Below are 17,925 nucleotides of genomic sequence, written 5' to 3' on the forward strand. Positions count from 1 at the left end.
TGTTGAATATATTGGTTGGAAAATGACCAAATGTCAACGGTCAAGTCAACATCACAACCTTGACATTGATTCAACGTTGTCATAAAGCATGTTGTTTCAACGTTGTATTTGTGTTGTTGAATATTAGTTTTTGTGTTGAGAACTTCTGCGCATCTCCCTTGGCTTTCCTCTCTTTTTCACTATTAAAGGGCAGAACCATACTTGCCCGGGCACACCTTCCTCGTGCTGGATGATACATACTTGTGGTTTTTGCACCAGCATCTAGACTAGATGTGACCAGTCTAAGACTAGATATGACCAATCTAAATGTGACCAATCTAAGTCTATAATTAGATGTGACCAGACTAGATCTAAGTATAAGACTAGATGTGACCTATCTAAATTTGAGACTAGATGTGACCAGTCTAAGACTAGATGTGAACAATCAAAGTTTAAGACTAGATGTGAACAATCGAAATCTAAGACTAGATGTGAACAATCTAAGTCTGAGACAAGATGTGACCAATCTAAAACTAAGATTAGATGTGACTAAGTCTAAGACTAGATATGACCAATCTAAATGTGAGACTAAATGTGACCAATCTAAGTCTATAATTAGATGTGACCAGACTAGATCTGACTAAGTATAAGACTGGATGTGACCTATCTAAATTTGAGACTAGATGTGACCAATCTAAGTCGAAGACTAGATGTGACCACTCTAAGACTAGATGTGAACAATCGAAGTTTAAGACTAGATGTGACCAATCTAAGTCTGAGACGAGATGTGAACAATCGAAGTTTAAGACTAGATGTGACCAATCTAAAACTAAGATTAGATGTGACCAGTCTAAGACTAGATATGACCAATCTAAATGTGAGACTAAATGTGACCAATCTAAGTCTATAATTAGATGTGACCAGTCTAAGACTAGATCTGACTAAGTATAAGACTAGATGTGACCTATCTAAATTTGAGACTAGATGTGACCAATCTAAGACTAGATGTGAACAATCGAAGTTTAAGACTAGATGTGAACAATCGAAGTTTAAGACTAGATGTGAACAATCGAAGTTTAAGACTAGATGTGAACAATCGAAATCTATGACTAGATGTGACCAAGCTAAGTCTGAGACAAGATGTGACCAATCTAAGTTGAAGACTAGATGTGACCAATCTAAAACTAAGATTTGATCTGACCAGTCTAAGACTAGATGTGACCAATCGAAGTCTGAGACCAAGATGTGACCAGTCTAAGACTAGATGTGACCAATCGAAGTCTGAGACTAAGATGTGACCAGTCTGAGACTAAGATGTGACCAGTCTGAGACTAAGATGTGACCAGTCTAAGACTAGATGTGACCAGTCGAAGTCTGAGACTAAGATGTGACCAATTTAGATCCAAGACTAGATGTGACAATCTGAGTGTAAGACTAGATGTGTCCAAGCTAAGTCTAAGACTAGATGTGACCAATCTAAGTCTAAGACTAGATGTGACCAATCTAAGTCCAAGACTAGATGTGACCAAGCTAAGTCTAAGACTAGATGTGACTTATATACGTCTAACACTTGATGTGAGCGATCCAAAACTAGATCTGACCACTAAGTCCACGACTAAAACCGATGAAGTCTACTTGACATCAAATATGGAGATGATTTCAGGACCTGTTGCTAATCTCAGTGGTTTGAGACTGAACATTTGTTTGTTGATCTTCTTCCGACATGTAAAAACTGTCTGTGTGTCCCTGCAGGAGCCTTTGTGGTCTGCTGGACCCCCGGCCTGGTGGTCCTGCTGCTGGACGGCCTGCACTGCACCAGCTGCAAGGTGATGAAACTGAAGCGCTGGCTGCTGCTGCTGGCCGTGCTCAACTCCGTCATGAACCCCTGCATCTACTCCTACAAGGACCAGGAGATGTGGACCACCTTGAAGAACCTCCTGCGCTGCATCGGCAACGGCACGCGGCGCCAGCGCTCCACGCGGGCCAACACCCGCCCCTTAAGCTCCGCCTTGGACACGGGCGCCAGCCAGCCTCCGTCCGAGGAAACCAAGAACGAGGACGAGGATGTCTTTTGGACCTGAGAACGATATTGGTCTTCTTGAAAGAACACGTGGACCGCCTGAAAGCGGACGAGAAGATCCTCTGTGGTCTGGAGTCCACCCTGAGACAAACCTTGCCTTGGATCTCACAGAACCTCTGGGTCAGGTCCAACTGAGAGGACACCTAGCTGCCAGTCGGCCGGCGAGAACATCAGCGTTTTCTCTTGCCACAATCGCACCCTCTTCAAAACACAGCTGGAGACAAACGTGTTTTATCTCTCAAAAACTCTATTGGAGCATCTGCACTGCATCTTCACTGCACCCTCACCGCACCTTCACCACACCTTCACTGCACCCTCACTGCATCTTCACCGCACCCTCACCGCATCTTCACCACACCTTCACTGCACCTTCACCGCACCCTCACCGCATCTTCACCGCACCCTCACCGCATCTTCACCGCACCCTCACCGCATCTTCACTGCACCCTCACTGCATCTTCACCGCACCGTCACCGCATTTTCACCGCACCCTCACCGCACTTTCACTGCATCTCCACCGCACCCTCACTGTATCTTCACCGCATCCTCACCGCATCTTCACTGCACCCTCACTGCATCTTCACCGCACCGTCAGCGCATCTTCACCCCATTTTCACCGCACCCTCACCGCATCTTCACCGCACTTTCACTGCATCTTCACCACACCCTCACTGTATCTTCACCGCACTCTCACCGCATCTTCACCGCACCCTCATTGCACTCTCACCGCATCTTCACCGCACCCTCACTGCATCTTCACCGCACCGTCAGCGCATTTTCACTGCATCTTCACTGCACCCTCACCGCAACTTCACCGCACCCTCACCGCATCTTCACCATACCCTCACTGCATCTTCACTGCACCCTCACCGCAACTTCACCGCACCCTCACCGCATCTTCACCGCACATTCACTGCATCTTCACTCCACCCTCACTGCATCTTCACCACACCCTCACTGCATCTTTGCTTCATCCTTTCTGCATACTCACTGTATCTTCACAACATATTTACTGTTCCCTCACTGCAGCATCACTGGATCCTCACTACATCTTCCCTACAACTCAACTGCGTTTCCTCCATCTTCACTTCTAAACTGCATTTTTACTGCATCTTCCTTGTACTTTCACTGCATCTTCACCTTAATGTCACTCCATCTTCACTGCATCCACAACGCACCTTCACTGTTCCCTCACTGCAGCTTCACTGTGTCATCACTGGATCCTCACTACATCCTCACCACATATTTACTGTTCCCTCACTGCATCTTCACTGCGAGTTCACTGGAACTTCCATGCATTTTCACTCCATCTTCACTGCATCTCCACTGCTTCTCCATTACAGCCAAACTGCATCTTTACTGTTTCTTCACTGCACCTTCACTGCATCGTCACCCATACTTGCCAACCCTCCCAGATTTTCCGTGAGAAATTCAGTGCCTCTCCCGAAAACCTCCCGGGACAAATTTTCTCCCGAAATTCAGGCCACGCCCCCTCCAGCTCCATGCGGACCTGACTCAGCAATGTTGTGACCCTCTTAAACAGGACAATACTGCCATCTACTGTACATAGAATAGAATAGAATGTACTTTATTGATCCCTGGGGGATATTCAGCACCACAGTTTGCTCACAACAAACAATGATAATAATAAATAATATAATATATGAATAATATAAATATATTCTACATTTAAGTGCAGTCAAGGAACATGCATTAGGGACTCTGTTCTGAAGCCCTCAGTAAAGAGACGTAACTTCATCATGTCGCCTGGTTATTGACTCCAACCCAATATATTACACTGTCGACGAGCAAAATGAAGAAAAACGCTTGCAAGTTCCAAAACGAATGGAAACAAGAATTTCAGTTTATCCAGGAGAGTTGGAAGGGGAAGGGGTATGTTGCCTGTAAATTTTGTAGAACAGACTTCTCCATTGAACACGGTGGCCGAACGGATATACTCAGCCTTGAACGGTCAGCGAAGCACAAAGCGTCCGCAGCGCAGCATCGTTCACAACCCAGTATTATGGGCCACCTCGCAAAATGGAGACCCGATGGTGTAACTTATGTTGAGACAAAGATGGCTATGCTGATAGCTGGAAGCAACATCCCGTTCTCCTTTGCGGATGTCTACAACAAATCCTTGAAGGATGTTCCCGGATTCGGAGATCGCTCGTCAGTACGCAAATGGCAGAACAAAGGTTACTCAAGTAGTGAAAGGTAAGTGTTGTTGTTTGTTTTTTTTAGCAACCAGCAAGCACAGTACAGTTAGTAGAACAATTGTGTTTTTATTACTGTTTATTTGGTAGGTGCTGTCAGAAATTCAACTATTTCTTTTTTATATAGCTAGAATTCACTGAAAGTCAAGTATTTCATACATATATATATATATATATATATTTTTTTTTTTTTTTTTTTTTTTTTTATATATATATTTTTATACATGAAATACTCCAGTTGGTGAATTATACTCCTCACCTCATAACCACACCACCCACCCCCCATCTCCCGAAATCGGAGGTCTCAAGGTTGGCAAGTATGTCTTCACCCCATCCTCACTGCATCTTTACCACATATTTACTGTTTCCTCACTGCAGTTTCACTGCATCTTCGCTTCATCTTCACCACATTTTCACTGCATCTTCGCTTCATCTTCACCACATTTTCACTGCATCTTCATTACATCTAAACTGCATCTTCACCACATATTTACTGTTTCCTCACTGCAGCTTCACTGGATCTTCACTGCATCCTCTTCACTATTGAATCCTTTTCAAAATACAACTTGCTTCTTTTCCAGCTGGAGACAAAGATTATTTATCCCTCAAAGACTCTATTGGACATCTTCACTGCATCCTCTGTTTTTATATGGCTTACTGTATGCAAGTCACTTCCTGTTTTTTTTATTCCGAAAGGTTTGTTGTGGGGGTTTTTTTACACAGAATTTTTGTTAACATCAAATTATGTTGACGATTTCATTGAATGAAAATGTGTTTAGAATTCAGTGTGAAAATATTCAGGCAAAAAAAAAGTGGAGAGTTAATTTAGGTGAGTTTTGAAGTAACAAATATGTCTGCACTGAATGTATATACACTGCATTTTTTGTGAACTGTAGTTTTGTTTTTACATGAAATGATGCTGTCAATTTCATTGAATGAAAATGTGTAAAAGTGTGTAAAATATCTGTGTAAAGTGTTCATTCATTGTATACACATTCAGTGTATAAAAAATCCCTATTAAAATTCAGTGTAAAAACATTCACTGTATAAAAGAGTGTATAAATAATTCAGTAATAGAAAGGCAAGGATTTTAACAGAGACAGAATTCAATTTGACTCAATGAGGAGAAACGTGTAGAGCTGTACCCTTTGTACAGTCTCCCACCGCGCTCTGACCAAAGATTGTACGCTGTCTCTTTTATTTGGACTTTCCCTGATTACATGGCAACAGCTGTTTCTAAGGGAAGGGGGTCATAAACAGCCGCTACCTTTGGTCACAAAACAGCTCAAAGAAAAGGTGCCTGGAAGGGAGTCAGGTCCTGCTTCCTCTTGTAGATCTTCTGTCAAGACAAAATCTTCCTGTGGATTACAACATATCAAAGAAACCGACACCTCTATGTTGCTACCCATTCTGCACAGTGGAGTTTTACAAGTCTTTTGCTTGGTAGGATCAAAGACAGCTTTTGTCCTCTTGCCGGGAACTCATTCAAACACAAAGTTTTGTGATAACAATCAATCAGTTTATTTGGAAAACTAAACCAGCACGAATCAGCCTTAAAACTTTACAAAAACTCAAAGAATGTCTTCTAAAACTCTCACACTTTTCCTATTACTGTATCCTTGCAAATAAACTACAATATATATATTAAAATACATCAAATCCACTGTCAGGTTCAAACACTGACATCTATTAAACAAGACAAGAAGCAAGGAATTAAATAGAGACAGAATTAAATTTGGCTCAATGAGGAGAAACGTGTAGACCTGTACCCTGGTACAGTCTCCCACCTGTCAGGCTTGCCCCTGACAGTTTGGTCATGTTTTTAGTTTTTTCTGTCTGTTTCCTGTCAGCGCTCTTCTTTTGTCTGTTAACCTGTTTTTTCCCCTCAGCTGCAGCTGATTGGTACCTGGCCACACCTGATGTCAATCAGCCCGCTCCTATTTGAACCTGTTTTGCCCTCCAGTCAAGTGCTGGATTATTGTATTCTATTGTCGCTCCTGTCGTGTCGTGTTGTGTCGTTGCAGCTTAGCGGTAAGCTATATTTGGTAGTTGTTTATAGTTTACTGTCTTTTGTTCCCCGCTTCCATTTTTGTTTGTTCCTAGCCTAGTTCGTTATCTTCCAGCTCCCATGCTAGCTCTTTTAGTTTTTTATCCGCCTCGTGCGCGCTTTTTGTTTGTACAGTTTTTTTGTTGTTGTTGTTGTGTGTAAATTAAAATCATGTTTTCTCATTCAATGCCTGCCTCCTTCTCTGCATTTTTGGGTTCGTCACCAACTCACTCTGACACCACCGCGCTCTGACCAAAGATTGTATGCCGCCTCTTTTGTTTGGACTTCCCTTTCTAAGGGAAGGGGGTCATAAACAGCCGCTGCCTTTGGTCACAAAACAGCTCAAAGAAAAGGTGCCTGGAAGGGAGTCAGGTCCTGCTTCCTCTTGTAGATCTCCGGTCAAGACAAAAGCTTCCTGTGGATTACAACACATCTAAAAAAGACCGACACCTTCATGTCACTTCCCATCCTACACAGTGGGGTTTTACATGCCTTTTGCTTGGCAGGATCAAAGACAGCTTTTGTCCTCTCGCTGGGAACTCATTGAAACACACATTTTTGTGATAAATTTGATACAATTATGCTGACACCCACTTTATTAGATCATTTATGGGCAGACATTGAACAGTCACTCAGTCAGGAGATCCCAGTTTCTAACTTCCCTTTTATTAGCCAAATTCTCCGAAAACACAACTGCTTTAAAAGCATTTTTTTACGCACTGGCTTAACAGCTGGGTGAGAATTTTTGAAAATAACTGGGTCACTACGCACTTCCTGTTAATTTACGCTTATTTGGAATCTTCAATATGACTTTTTGCAGCTACTACAGCTTCAACTCTTCTGGGAAGGCTGTCCACAAGAGTGTGTTTATGGCAATTTTCCGACATTCTACCAAAAGCGTATTGGTGAGGTCACACACTGATGTTGGTGGAGAAGACCTGGCTCTCGGTCTCCGTTCTAATCCATCCCAAAGGTGGTCTTTTGGGTCCGGATCAGGACTCTGTGCAGGCTAGTCAAGTTCATCCACACCAAACTCTGTCAATCAATCAATGTTTATTTATATAGCCCCAAATCACAAATGTCTCAAAGGACTGCACAAATCATTACGACTACAACATCCTCGGAAGAACCCACAAAAGGGCAAGGAAAACTCACACCCAGTGGGCAGGGAGAATTCACATCCAGTGGGACGCCAGTGACAATGCTGACTATGAGAAACCTTGGAGAGGACCTCAGATGTGGGCAACCCCCCCCCCCTCTAGGGGACCGAAAGCAATGGATGTGGAGCGGGTCTAACATGATACTGTGAAAGTTCAATCCATAGTGGCTCCAACACAGCCGCGAGAGTTCAGTTCAAGCGGATCCAAGACAGCAGCGAGAGTCCCATCCACAGGAAACCATCTCAAGCGGAGGCGGATCAGCAGCGTAGAGATGTCCCCAACCGATACACAGGCGAGCGGTCCATCCTGGGTCCCGACATGTCGTCCATGTCTTTATGGATCTTGCTTTGTGCACTGGTGCACAGTCATGTTAGAAGAGGAAGGGGCCCGCTCTAAACTGTTCCCACAAGGTTGGAAGCATGGAATTTTCCAAAGTGTTTTGGTATCCTGGAGTATTCAAAGTTCCTTTCACTGGAACTAAGGAGCCAGGCCTAACTCCTTGTAAACAACCCCACACCATAATTCCTTCTCCACTTGCGGCCTACAGCTTTCTTCTTTGACGTCTCCATTATTAATTGAAAAAATTGCAAAAGATTCAGCAACACAGAAGTCCAGAATACTGTGTAATTATGCGATGAAAAGAGATGACTTATAGCTGTGAATGGTGCTGGACCAAAATGTCTACAATGCGTGACGTCACTGCGACGTTTTAGCAGGATACTTCCGCGGGAAATTTAAAATTGCAATTTAGTAAACTATTATTGGCATGTGTTGCAATGTTAATATTTCATCATTGATATATTAACTATCAGGCTAAGTGGTGGCTAATAGTGGCTTTTTGTAGGCCTTTATCATTAGGTACACTTACAAGGTTTTGTTTACTATTACAGTTACACTGAGACCCATTTCTGTTTTATTTTGATGTCCACAATAAAAGCCCCTCCCTCACAAAAGACCTTTATTTTGGTGACGCCAGACCCTTATTGCTGTCCCTAATAAAGTGTCCTGTATATGTCCTCCAGGACAATTAGTGCAGCTGATGGAAGCCAAAATGTTGTTCTTCCTGTCTTTCGAACTCGACTACTTCCTCTTCCTGTTGCCTCCACGTCTTCGAAGGAAACAAAAAAGATGTCGCAACACCGAATTCTTGAATAGTTCCTCAGACACGGCTATTAATAACCGCTCGGAGCAGTCGATGAAATATCGATATAAATGTTCAGTGTCATTTTTATTACAGTCTGAATACATTTACTGTTATTTTACAGCATGTTATGTCAATGGAGAAACCGTACCACTGTTTTTTTACGTAAAAAAAACAAAAAACCTGGCTGCTCAGTTGCCAGAATTTTACTGCAACATTTTAGTTACATAATGTAAAAAATATATATTTTATAGTACAATTCTGTTACAGTAAATTTTACTGTAACATTTATTTTTCATATTGTAAAAAAAATAAAGTTACAGTAAAATTCTGACGACTTGCTGTAAATAGAGAAACAGTACCACTGTTTTTTTTACATCCATCCATCCATCCATTTTCTACCGCTTATTCCCTTTCGGGGTCGCGGGGGGCGCTGGCGCCTATCTCAGCTACAATCGGGCGGAAGGCGGGGTACACCCTGGACAAGTCGCCACCTCATCGCAGGGCCAACACGGATAGACAGACAACATTCACACTCACATTCACACATTAGGGCCACTTTAGTGTTGCCAATCAACCTATCCCCAGGTGCATGTCTTTGGAAGTGGGAGGAAGCCGGAGTACCCGGAGGGAACCCACGCATTCACGGGGAGAACATGCAAACTCCACACAGAAAGATCCCGAGCCTGGATTTGAACCCAGGACTGCAGGAACTTCGTATTGTGAGGCAGACGCACTAACCCCTCTTCCACCGTGAAGCCCGTTTTTTTTTTTACAGTAAAAAAAATAATCCTGGCTGCTCAGTCGCCAGAATTTTACTGTAAGATTTTGTTTTACATAGTGTAAAAAAAATGTTATAGTAAAATTCTGTTAGAGAAAATTTTACTGTAACATTTTTTTTACATATTGTAAAAAAAAAAAAAAAGTTACAGTACAATTATGGCGACTTGCTCAAAAGAGAGAAACAATACCACTGTTGTTGTTTTTTTATTACAGTAAAAAAAAAAAAATCCCGGCTGCTCAGTCGCCAGAATTTTACTGTAACAATTTGTTTTACATAGTGTAAAAAAAAGGTATTGCAAAATTATGTTAGAGTAAATTTTACTGTAACATTTTTTTTACATATTGTAAAACAAAAGTTACAGTAAAATTCTGGCGACTTGCTGTAAATAGAGAAACAGTACCACTCTTGTTGTTTTTTTACGGTAAAAAAAATAATCCTGGCTGCTCAGTCGCCAGAATTTTACTGTAACATTTTTTTACATATTGTAAAAAAAAAACTAAATGTTACAGTAAAATTATGTTACAGTAAATTTTACTGTATTTTTTTTTTTAACATATTGTAAAAAATGTTACAGTAAAATTCTGGCGACTTGCTGTAAATAGAGAAACAGTACCACTGTTTTTTTACAGTAAAAAAAAAAAACTGTCTGCTCAGTTGCCAGAATTTTACTGCAACATTTTAGTTACATAATGTAAAAAAAAAATATGTTACAGCAAAATTCTGTTACAGTAAATTTTATTGTAACATTTGTTTACATGTTCTAAAAAAAAGTTACAGTAAAATTCTGGTGACTTACTGTAAATAGAGAAAGAGTACCACTGTTGTTGTTTTTTACAGTAAAAAAAAATCCTGGCTGCTCAGTCACCAGAATTTTACTGTAACTTTTTTTTTTTTACATATTGTAAAAAAAAATGTTACAGTAAAATTCTGGCGACTTGCTGTAAATAGAGAAATAGTACCACTTTTTTTTTTTACAGTAAAAAAATAATCCTGGCTGCTCAGTCACCTGAATTTTACTGTAACTTTTTTTTTTTTTTACATATTGTAAAAAAAATGTTACAGTAAAATTCTGGCGACTTGCTGTAAATAGAGAAACGGTACCACTGGGGTTTTTTTGTACAGTAAAAAAATAATTCTGGCTGCTCAGTTCCCAGAATTGTACTGTAAAGATATTGTTTTACATGGTGTGAAAAAAAGGTATAGTAAAATTCTGTTAGAGTAAACTTTACTGTAACATTTTTTTTACATATTGTAAAAAAAAAGTTACGGTAAAATTCTGGCGACTTTCTGTAAATAGAGAAACGGTACCACTGTTGTTGTTTTTTACAGTAAAAAAAATCCTGGCTGCTCAGTCACCAGAATTTTACTGTAACTTTTTTTTTTTACATATTGTAAAAAAAAATGTTACAGTAAAATTCTGGCGACTTGCTGTAAATAGAGAAATAGTACCACTTTTTTTTTTTACAGTAAAAAAATAATCCTGGCTGCTCAGTCACCTGAATTTTACTGTAACATTTTTTTTTTCATATTGTAAAAAAAAAAATTACAGTTAAGTTCTGGCGACTTGCTGTAAATAAAGAAAGAGTACCACTGATTTTTCATTTGTACAGTAAAACGTTGACAGCTTTACCATCAAAACTGCAGTAAATGTCAAACGACATTACAGTTTTGTTACCGTGAATAATTGATGACTAAAAAAAGGATTTAGCTTATATTATTATACATGCATTTGATTATTGCATTCGTGAAATATACCGTTCCATTTTGCAGTAAAAACAAAAAACTGTCAGCTTAGTCATCACAACTGTAGTGTAGTGTTGTTTTTATACAGCACATTACTGGAAATGGAAAAATGGAACAAAAGTTTTTCTTTTTTCAGTAAAATTCCAGCAGCTGCCCTTTTTATTTTTGCATGAAAATCAATTGTCTTTTTAAATTGTACAATTTAATTAATTGCTTGAAGTAATTTATTTGATTTAAACCAAAAACTGTTTCACATTTGTTGCATTAATAGATAATATTCAAGTTTAAAATCGCATGCAAAACATATATTTTTTATTCCCTGTCGAAATGGAAATAAGTAATAAATGTAAAATAGGGAAGGTAATGATCTGGTCCCATTCTGGTGTGGATATTACGTGAGGAGAAGAGGTGGGGGTTAATCATTTTGCAATGCAGTCAGCTGGAAATGATTGAAAGTGACACTGTGGTCAAAGTTGGAGTTGCCACAAAACACATTTCAAGATAGTCAACACTCTACTGCCATCTGGCGGTTAAAGTGGATAGTGCACCCTCCCTAAATGTGGAAGAATGGGGCCGTATGAACCCCCTTCCACTGTATAACCGTTGAAGTCCCATCTTAAAACTCATTTGAATACTCTTGCCTTTAAATAGACCCCCTTTTTAGACCAGTTGATCTGTTGTTTCTTTTCTTTTCTGATCTGCCCCCCTCTCCCTTGTGGAGTGGGGAGGCACAGGTCCTGGCTGCTCGGTCGCCAGAATTTTACGGTAACATTTTTTTTACATATTGTAAAAAATAAAAAAAAGTTACAGTAAATTTTACTGTAACATTTTTTTTACATATCGTTAAAAAAAAGTTACAGTTTAGATCTGGTGAATTTTGTTACAGTAAAATTCTGTCGTTGATCTCAAAGCCGGTCTTGGCACACCTTGCTTCGCTGCAGGTCCGCAGGCCACCCCACCCGTCACAATTCTATTTTTATTTGTCGTTATTTATACTTTCTGAATAAATGTTGTGATAATGTTCATCAGTCAACTCATTGGTGTTCGTTTTCAATCAATCAAGATAAGAGAATGATATCAAAATCAAATTACAGGAAGTTATTTATGTAGTTTGCTCATTTTTCTCAACTGGTGCACTAGCATTAAGTTTTGTTTTGTTTTTACACATGTAGCATCATCAAAAAAGATACAAAGGATATCTATTGCGACATCTAGTGGACACAATTAGAACAGCAGTTTATTTAATTTTTAAAAAGCTCATTTTTACACTTAGATAAAACCTGTTCGCGGTCATACTTTTTGCTTCCAACAATATGACTTATCAACAAATACATGTGATAAAAACAAACTCAAATATAATCAACTCATTTTATCAGAAAAACAAAACATGATGAGGAATAAAGAAAGTACTTCTTGAGGTCAAGAGTTGCCACTAAGACGATGTCATCGATGACCTTTCAGTTTCAAACGCCTCAATTGAACGTGCCAAAAAAAACGTTCAAGTGCATGTTTTTGTTCTCTGCAATGGGCTTTGGAAAAGATTCATGGAGGACAAAAAAAGCACTTTGTTGTAATCTTTTACCGCGGAGCAGCAGAGAAAGAAGTTGACTCATAAAATGTTTGACCTTGTTAAATTTGCCCTGCGCTTAATTAGGATGGCCTCGTCTTTCCTGGCCGGCCAAATATGGGAAGAAAAGAGGAAGAAGTCAGATGGAGCAGAAATGAAATAATATTGTCATTTGTTTTGTCATTTTGCCGATCTTTCACAAGCATTATTTCTTTATATTAAAGAAGATCAAAAACGCTTGGAAGATGCAGCTAATGAGTCGCTGTTGTAGCTTTTAAAGTCTCTAAAACCACTTTAAAACATTTTACAAACACACTGCAAGTACATATATAAAGTAGTAACAGACACCCTTGTTTGTTTTGGTTACCATGGTTACTTATTTCCACCTGCTTCTAATTAGTGTTCACCTGCTGCCTGAGCACTAATCAGAGGCATTATTTAAACCTGCCTTGCCCTCCAGTGAGTGCTGGAGTAATGTTCCCTGTTTGCTGTGGACTGTCTTTTTTTGGAAGCTGAGAGCTATTCCCTGGATCCCGACTTCTGTCCCTGTTTGCTGTTTCCTGGTTTCTGGTTTGTGTTTTCCTTGCCTGTTTTTTTTTAACATTAAAACCATGTTTTCCTTTTCCAAGCCTGTCATCTCTGCAGCTTGGGGTTCGTCACCATCACCTTGTGACTATATATATATATATATATATATATATATATTAGGGCTGGGCAACTATTAAAAATTGTAATCGAAGTTAATCGCACTATTTCTGTGATTAATCGCGATTAACTGCATTGTATACACAAAGCCCAATAATGAATTCAATCAATCAATCAATCAATGTTTACTTATATAGCCCTAAATCACTAGTGTCTCAAAGGGCTGCACAAACCACTAGGACATCCTCGGTAGGCCCACATAAGGGCAAGGAAAACTCACACCCAGTGGGACGTCGGTGACAATGATGACTATGAGAACCTTGGAGAGGAGGAAAGCAATGGATGTCGAGCGGGTCTAACATGATACTGTGAAAGTTCAATCCATAATGGATCCAACACAGTCGCGAGAGTCCAGTCCAAAGCGGATCCAACACAGCAGCGAGAGTCCCGTTCACAGCGGAGCCAGCAGGAAACCATCCCAAGCGGAGGCTGATCAGCAGCGCAGAGATGTCCCCAGCCGATACACAGGCGAGCAGTACATGGCCACCGGATCGGACCGGACTCCCTCCACAAAGGAGAGTGGGACATAGAATTCAAAAGTAGTGTGTAGTGCACCTTTATTGGAATATTCTCCCACATGAACAAAAGCGCCAAAACATTTGTTGTGCAAACACAATTTGAATCAGTCCTTGTTAAACAGTAGCAGTTAAATAGCTAGTTAAATAGTTAAATAAAACACTATCAGTATATGAACATGTCATGGATTTAAATAAAACAAGGGTTAGACAAAATAATACTTTTTTGTGGGAAGTAAGTGGAAGTACGGAAGTAAGTTTGGTTGCATGAACAAAAACAGTCGCTCTCTGGTAACACAAAAAGTGATCACTGATCAGCGGGACTGAGTTTGACACCCATGCTCTACAGGGTGAGCACAGGTGGTGTGGTATTAGCGGTCTTGTCTGACTACGGTCCCTTTTGAAACCCAATCTGAAGTTAATCAGGACTAAGCACTTTTTTTTAAACGAATTACATAATATTTGTCCTGGATTGGCTTCAGATGTGTCGAAACTAGCAAAGTATTTTAACTCACAACCCCACAAAAACCTCTTTCCATTCATTTGTGTACACTTTATAGCAGGGGTAGGGAACCTGTGGCTCTTTTGATGCGGTAGAAAATAGATGGATGGATGGTTAACTTCAGAATAACGATGTTATTTAAAAAAACGGGACAAGCGGTGGAAAATGGATGGATGGATGGTTAGCTTCAGAATAACAATGTTAAAAAAACGGGACAAGCAATAGAAAATGGGTGGAGGGTTAGCTTCAGAATAATAATTTTTTGTTAAAGTAAAGGGACAACCAGTAAAAAATGGATGGATGGATGGTTAGCTTCATCATTGTCACCGACGTCCCACTGGGTGTGAGTTTTCCTTGCCCTTATGTGGGCCTACCGAGGATGTCGTAGTGGTTTGTGCAGCCCTTTGAGACACTAATGATTTAGGGCTATATAAGTAAACATTGATTGATTGATTGATTGAAACCTGTCAAAGGGACTATTCCTCTTTTATCTGCTATTTCTTCATTTGGACTTTCTCTTCTCACTCCATGCAAAGAATCAGGCAAACTTGATGGTTGATACTGACACCTGATTGGCTGTTAGAGTGTCAGTCCCACTGATCAGTGATCACTTTTTGTGTTACCAGAGAGCGACTGTTTTTGTTCATGCAACCAAACTTACTTCCATACTTCCACTTACTTCCCACAAAAAAAGTATTATTAGGGTCCGCCAGGCCCATGGCAAAGGACTCCACAGGACCAAGGACCCAATTGAAACTGCTGTGTTTTATTATTATTCCGCACCAAGTGCTGTAATTTGACCCCCTTAACATGCTTCAAAACTCACCAAATTTGACACACACGTCGGTATAGCAAACCTTCCCAACATATTAAGCAAGCAATCCCCCAAAATGAAAATTGCGCTCTAGCGCCCCCTAGGAAAAAAATACAGACAAAACTGCATGTAACTTCTGTTAGGAATGTCATAGCGACATGAAACAAAAACTCCTATGTAGGTCTGACTTAGACCCAATTTTCATACACTCACTTCTTTCAGCAAAAATCTACAGGAAGTTGGCAAAAACCCCTTCAAAATAAATTTTTCGCAAAAAATGCAACTTTTGCCTCTTTGCGCTGTAATTTGACCCCTTTAAAATGCTTCAAAAGTCACCAAACTTGGCGCACACATAAGGACTGGCGAATATTGCGATCTAATGAAAAAACCAAAACTCAAAATTGCGCTCTAGCGCTATTTTTGAATAAAACACTGAAAAAACTGCTCCTAGGAAGAAAACACAGACAAAACTGCTTGTAACTTCCGGTAAGAATGTCGGAGAGACATGAAACAAAAACCTCTATGTAGGTCTCGCTTAGACCTACATTTCATAGATTGACAACCCCCAACAAAAATCAACAGGAAGTTTGCAATCCCCCCTTCAAAACAAAAGTTTTGTAAAAACCGGTCACCTTTCTTCAAACATCATCTCCTCTGACTGCGTTTGTTGTTTTGGCTTCAAACTCGCACAGGAGAGAGATTGAACCCTTCTGATTAAAAGTATAGAACAGAGTTTTGATAAGTTCTCAGGTTTTGATTTTATGCGCCTTCAAAGAACCCTGTGCAAAGTCTCCTAAAAAATGTCATTTTTGCCTCTTTGAGATGTTATTTGACCCCCTTAAAATGCTTCTAAACTCACCAAACTTGACACACACATCAGGTCTGGCAAAAATTGCGATCTGATGAAAAACTCTAACCTCAAAACTCAAAATTGCGCTCTACCGCCCCCCTAGGAATACAACACGGACAAACTGCTCCTAGGAAGAAAACACAGACAAAACTGCTTGTAACTTCCGGTAGGAATGTCAGAGAGACATGAAACAAAAAACACTATGTAGGTCTCACTTAGACCTACATTTTAATAATTAACATACTTTAGCAAAAATCAACAGGAAGTTTGATATTTTCACTTCAATACAACAACTGCATTACTTTCACATTGCATTAGATTCTCAAAATAGTGGCTCCAAGGTGTCTTCTACCGCTTATCCGGCCGTGGGTCTCGGGGGCAGCAGCCAAAGGCGGACCCGACCAATGCTGCTTGCAGCTTTAATTTTATCTAACCCTTGTTTTATTTAAATCCATGATGTGTTCGTATAATGATAGCGTTTCATTTATATCCATGGCGTGTGTCAGAATAATTGTTTCTAAGTTAACTTTGTGTTGAAATTAGTTCCCAGCAAGAAGACAAAAACATGTCTTTGAATCTAGCAAGAAGAAGGCTTGTAAAACTCCACAGTGTAGGGGGGGAAGCAACATGAAGGTGTTTCTGTTTCTTTTATGTATTGTAACCAACAGAAAGATATTGTTTTAACCCAAGAACTACAAAGGATCTGCCCAAGTTCCAGACAACCTCTTTTGCACTCTTTTACGACCTCTTCTTTAAACTGTTACGAACCTCTTTTTGAACTGTTTTACAACCTTTTCTGTGTTCTGTTTTACGACCTTTTCTGTGAACTGTTTACGACCCCGTCCTTTCGGAAGCAGCTGTTGACATGTGCTCAGAGAAAAAGTTCAAATAAAGGAGGAGGCATACAATCTTTACAAAGTTACAGTGTCCAGACGTCTCTCCTCAAATTGAATTCTGTCTCTGTTTAATTCTTTGCTTCTTGTCTTGTTTAATAGATGCCATCAGTGTTTGAACCTGACAGCGTGTTTATATGCTGATAGCGTTTGATTTATATCCATGGCGTGCTTATACGTATACTGACTGCGTTTGATGGCTCGGCCGCAATATACAGTAGATGCCCCGTGACTGTATTTCAGGATTCTACGCCAGGGGTCGGGAACCTTTTTGGCTGAGAGAGCCAAAAAGCAAAATATTTTAAAATGTATTTCCGTAAGAGCCGTATAATATTTTTTTTAACACTGAATACAACTATATGCGTGCATTTTTAAGTAAGACCAACATTTCTAGAGTATAATAGGTCTCTTATTCTTTGTAATAACATTGTTATTCTGAAGCTAACTGTGGAGGGGGCGTGGCCTGCGGGCCTGCAGCGAACTGGGGTGTGCCAGGACCGGCCTCGAAATCAGCAAGAGCTGCGTAGATGCCCCACCTGGGCCTTGTTATCTAATCACTTGTCGCTCTGTTATAAGCAGCAGTCAGGAGGAGGGATGGGGTTGGGGCTGGAGCCAGAGCGCGAGCGAGAACGAAAGAGGAAAAATACAATTGCTGGAAAGCAACTGAGAGACTTATTGAAAAATAAAACAATAGCGTAACCCTGAAATGTCGGTGCTTGGTGATCTGAGGAACCCCCAGGAGGACAAGCCCCACACTAACCAATAATAAACACATAACTTCTTAACGCAACTTCTTGAACAGGTGCGGTAGTAAACGGATGGATGGACTAAAAATGCATGAGAATGTTTTATGTTTTGAACATTATTTTAACAATTATTACAAGTGGAATTATTCATTACTTATCATGTTAAGCAATGTCAGCTCAGAT

The 17,925-nt window shown here is 40.1% G+C and overlaps 2 protein-coding genes across 3 annotated transcripts in view; both read left to right on the forward strand.

Moving 5' to 3' along the window:
- The window catches only part of lpar3 (lysophosphatidic acid receptor 3), a 26,440-nt gene extending 21,127 nt beyond the window's left edge, over window positions 1–5,313 (forward strand). For both annotated transcript variants that reach the window (XM_061882996.1, XM_061882997.1), the window contains exon 3: window positions 1,732–5,313. In XM_061882996.1, coding sequence (XP_061738980.1) covers window positions 1,732–2,060 — 329 coding nt within the window. In that variant the 3' untranslated portion in view covers window positions 2,061–5,313. The remainder of the gene's footprint in view (window positions 1–1,731) is intronic.
- A 7,877-nt stretch (window positions 5,314–13,190) lies between these two features.
- LOC133540954 (atrial natriuretic peptide receptor 2-like) overlaps window positions 13,191–17,925 on the forward strand; it is a 69,848-nt gene continuing 65,113 nt past the window's right edge. The window contains exon 1 of the mRNA XM_061884040.1: window positions 13,191–13,287. The gene's annotated coding sequence lies outside the window, so the exon portion shown is untranslated. The remainder of the gene's footprint in view (window positions 13,288–17,925) is intronic.

The sequence above is a fragment of the Nerophis ophidion genome, linkage group LG22, assembly GCF_033978795.1.
Source record: "Nerophis ophidion isolate RoL-2023_Sa linkage group LG22, RoL_Noph_v1.0, whole genome shotgun sequence".
Lineage (NCBI taxonomy): Eukaryota > Metazoa > Chordata > Actinopteri > Syngnathiformes > Syngnathidae > Nerophis > Nerophis ophidion.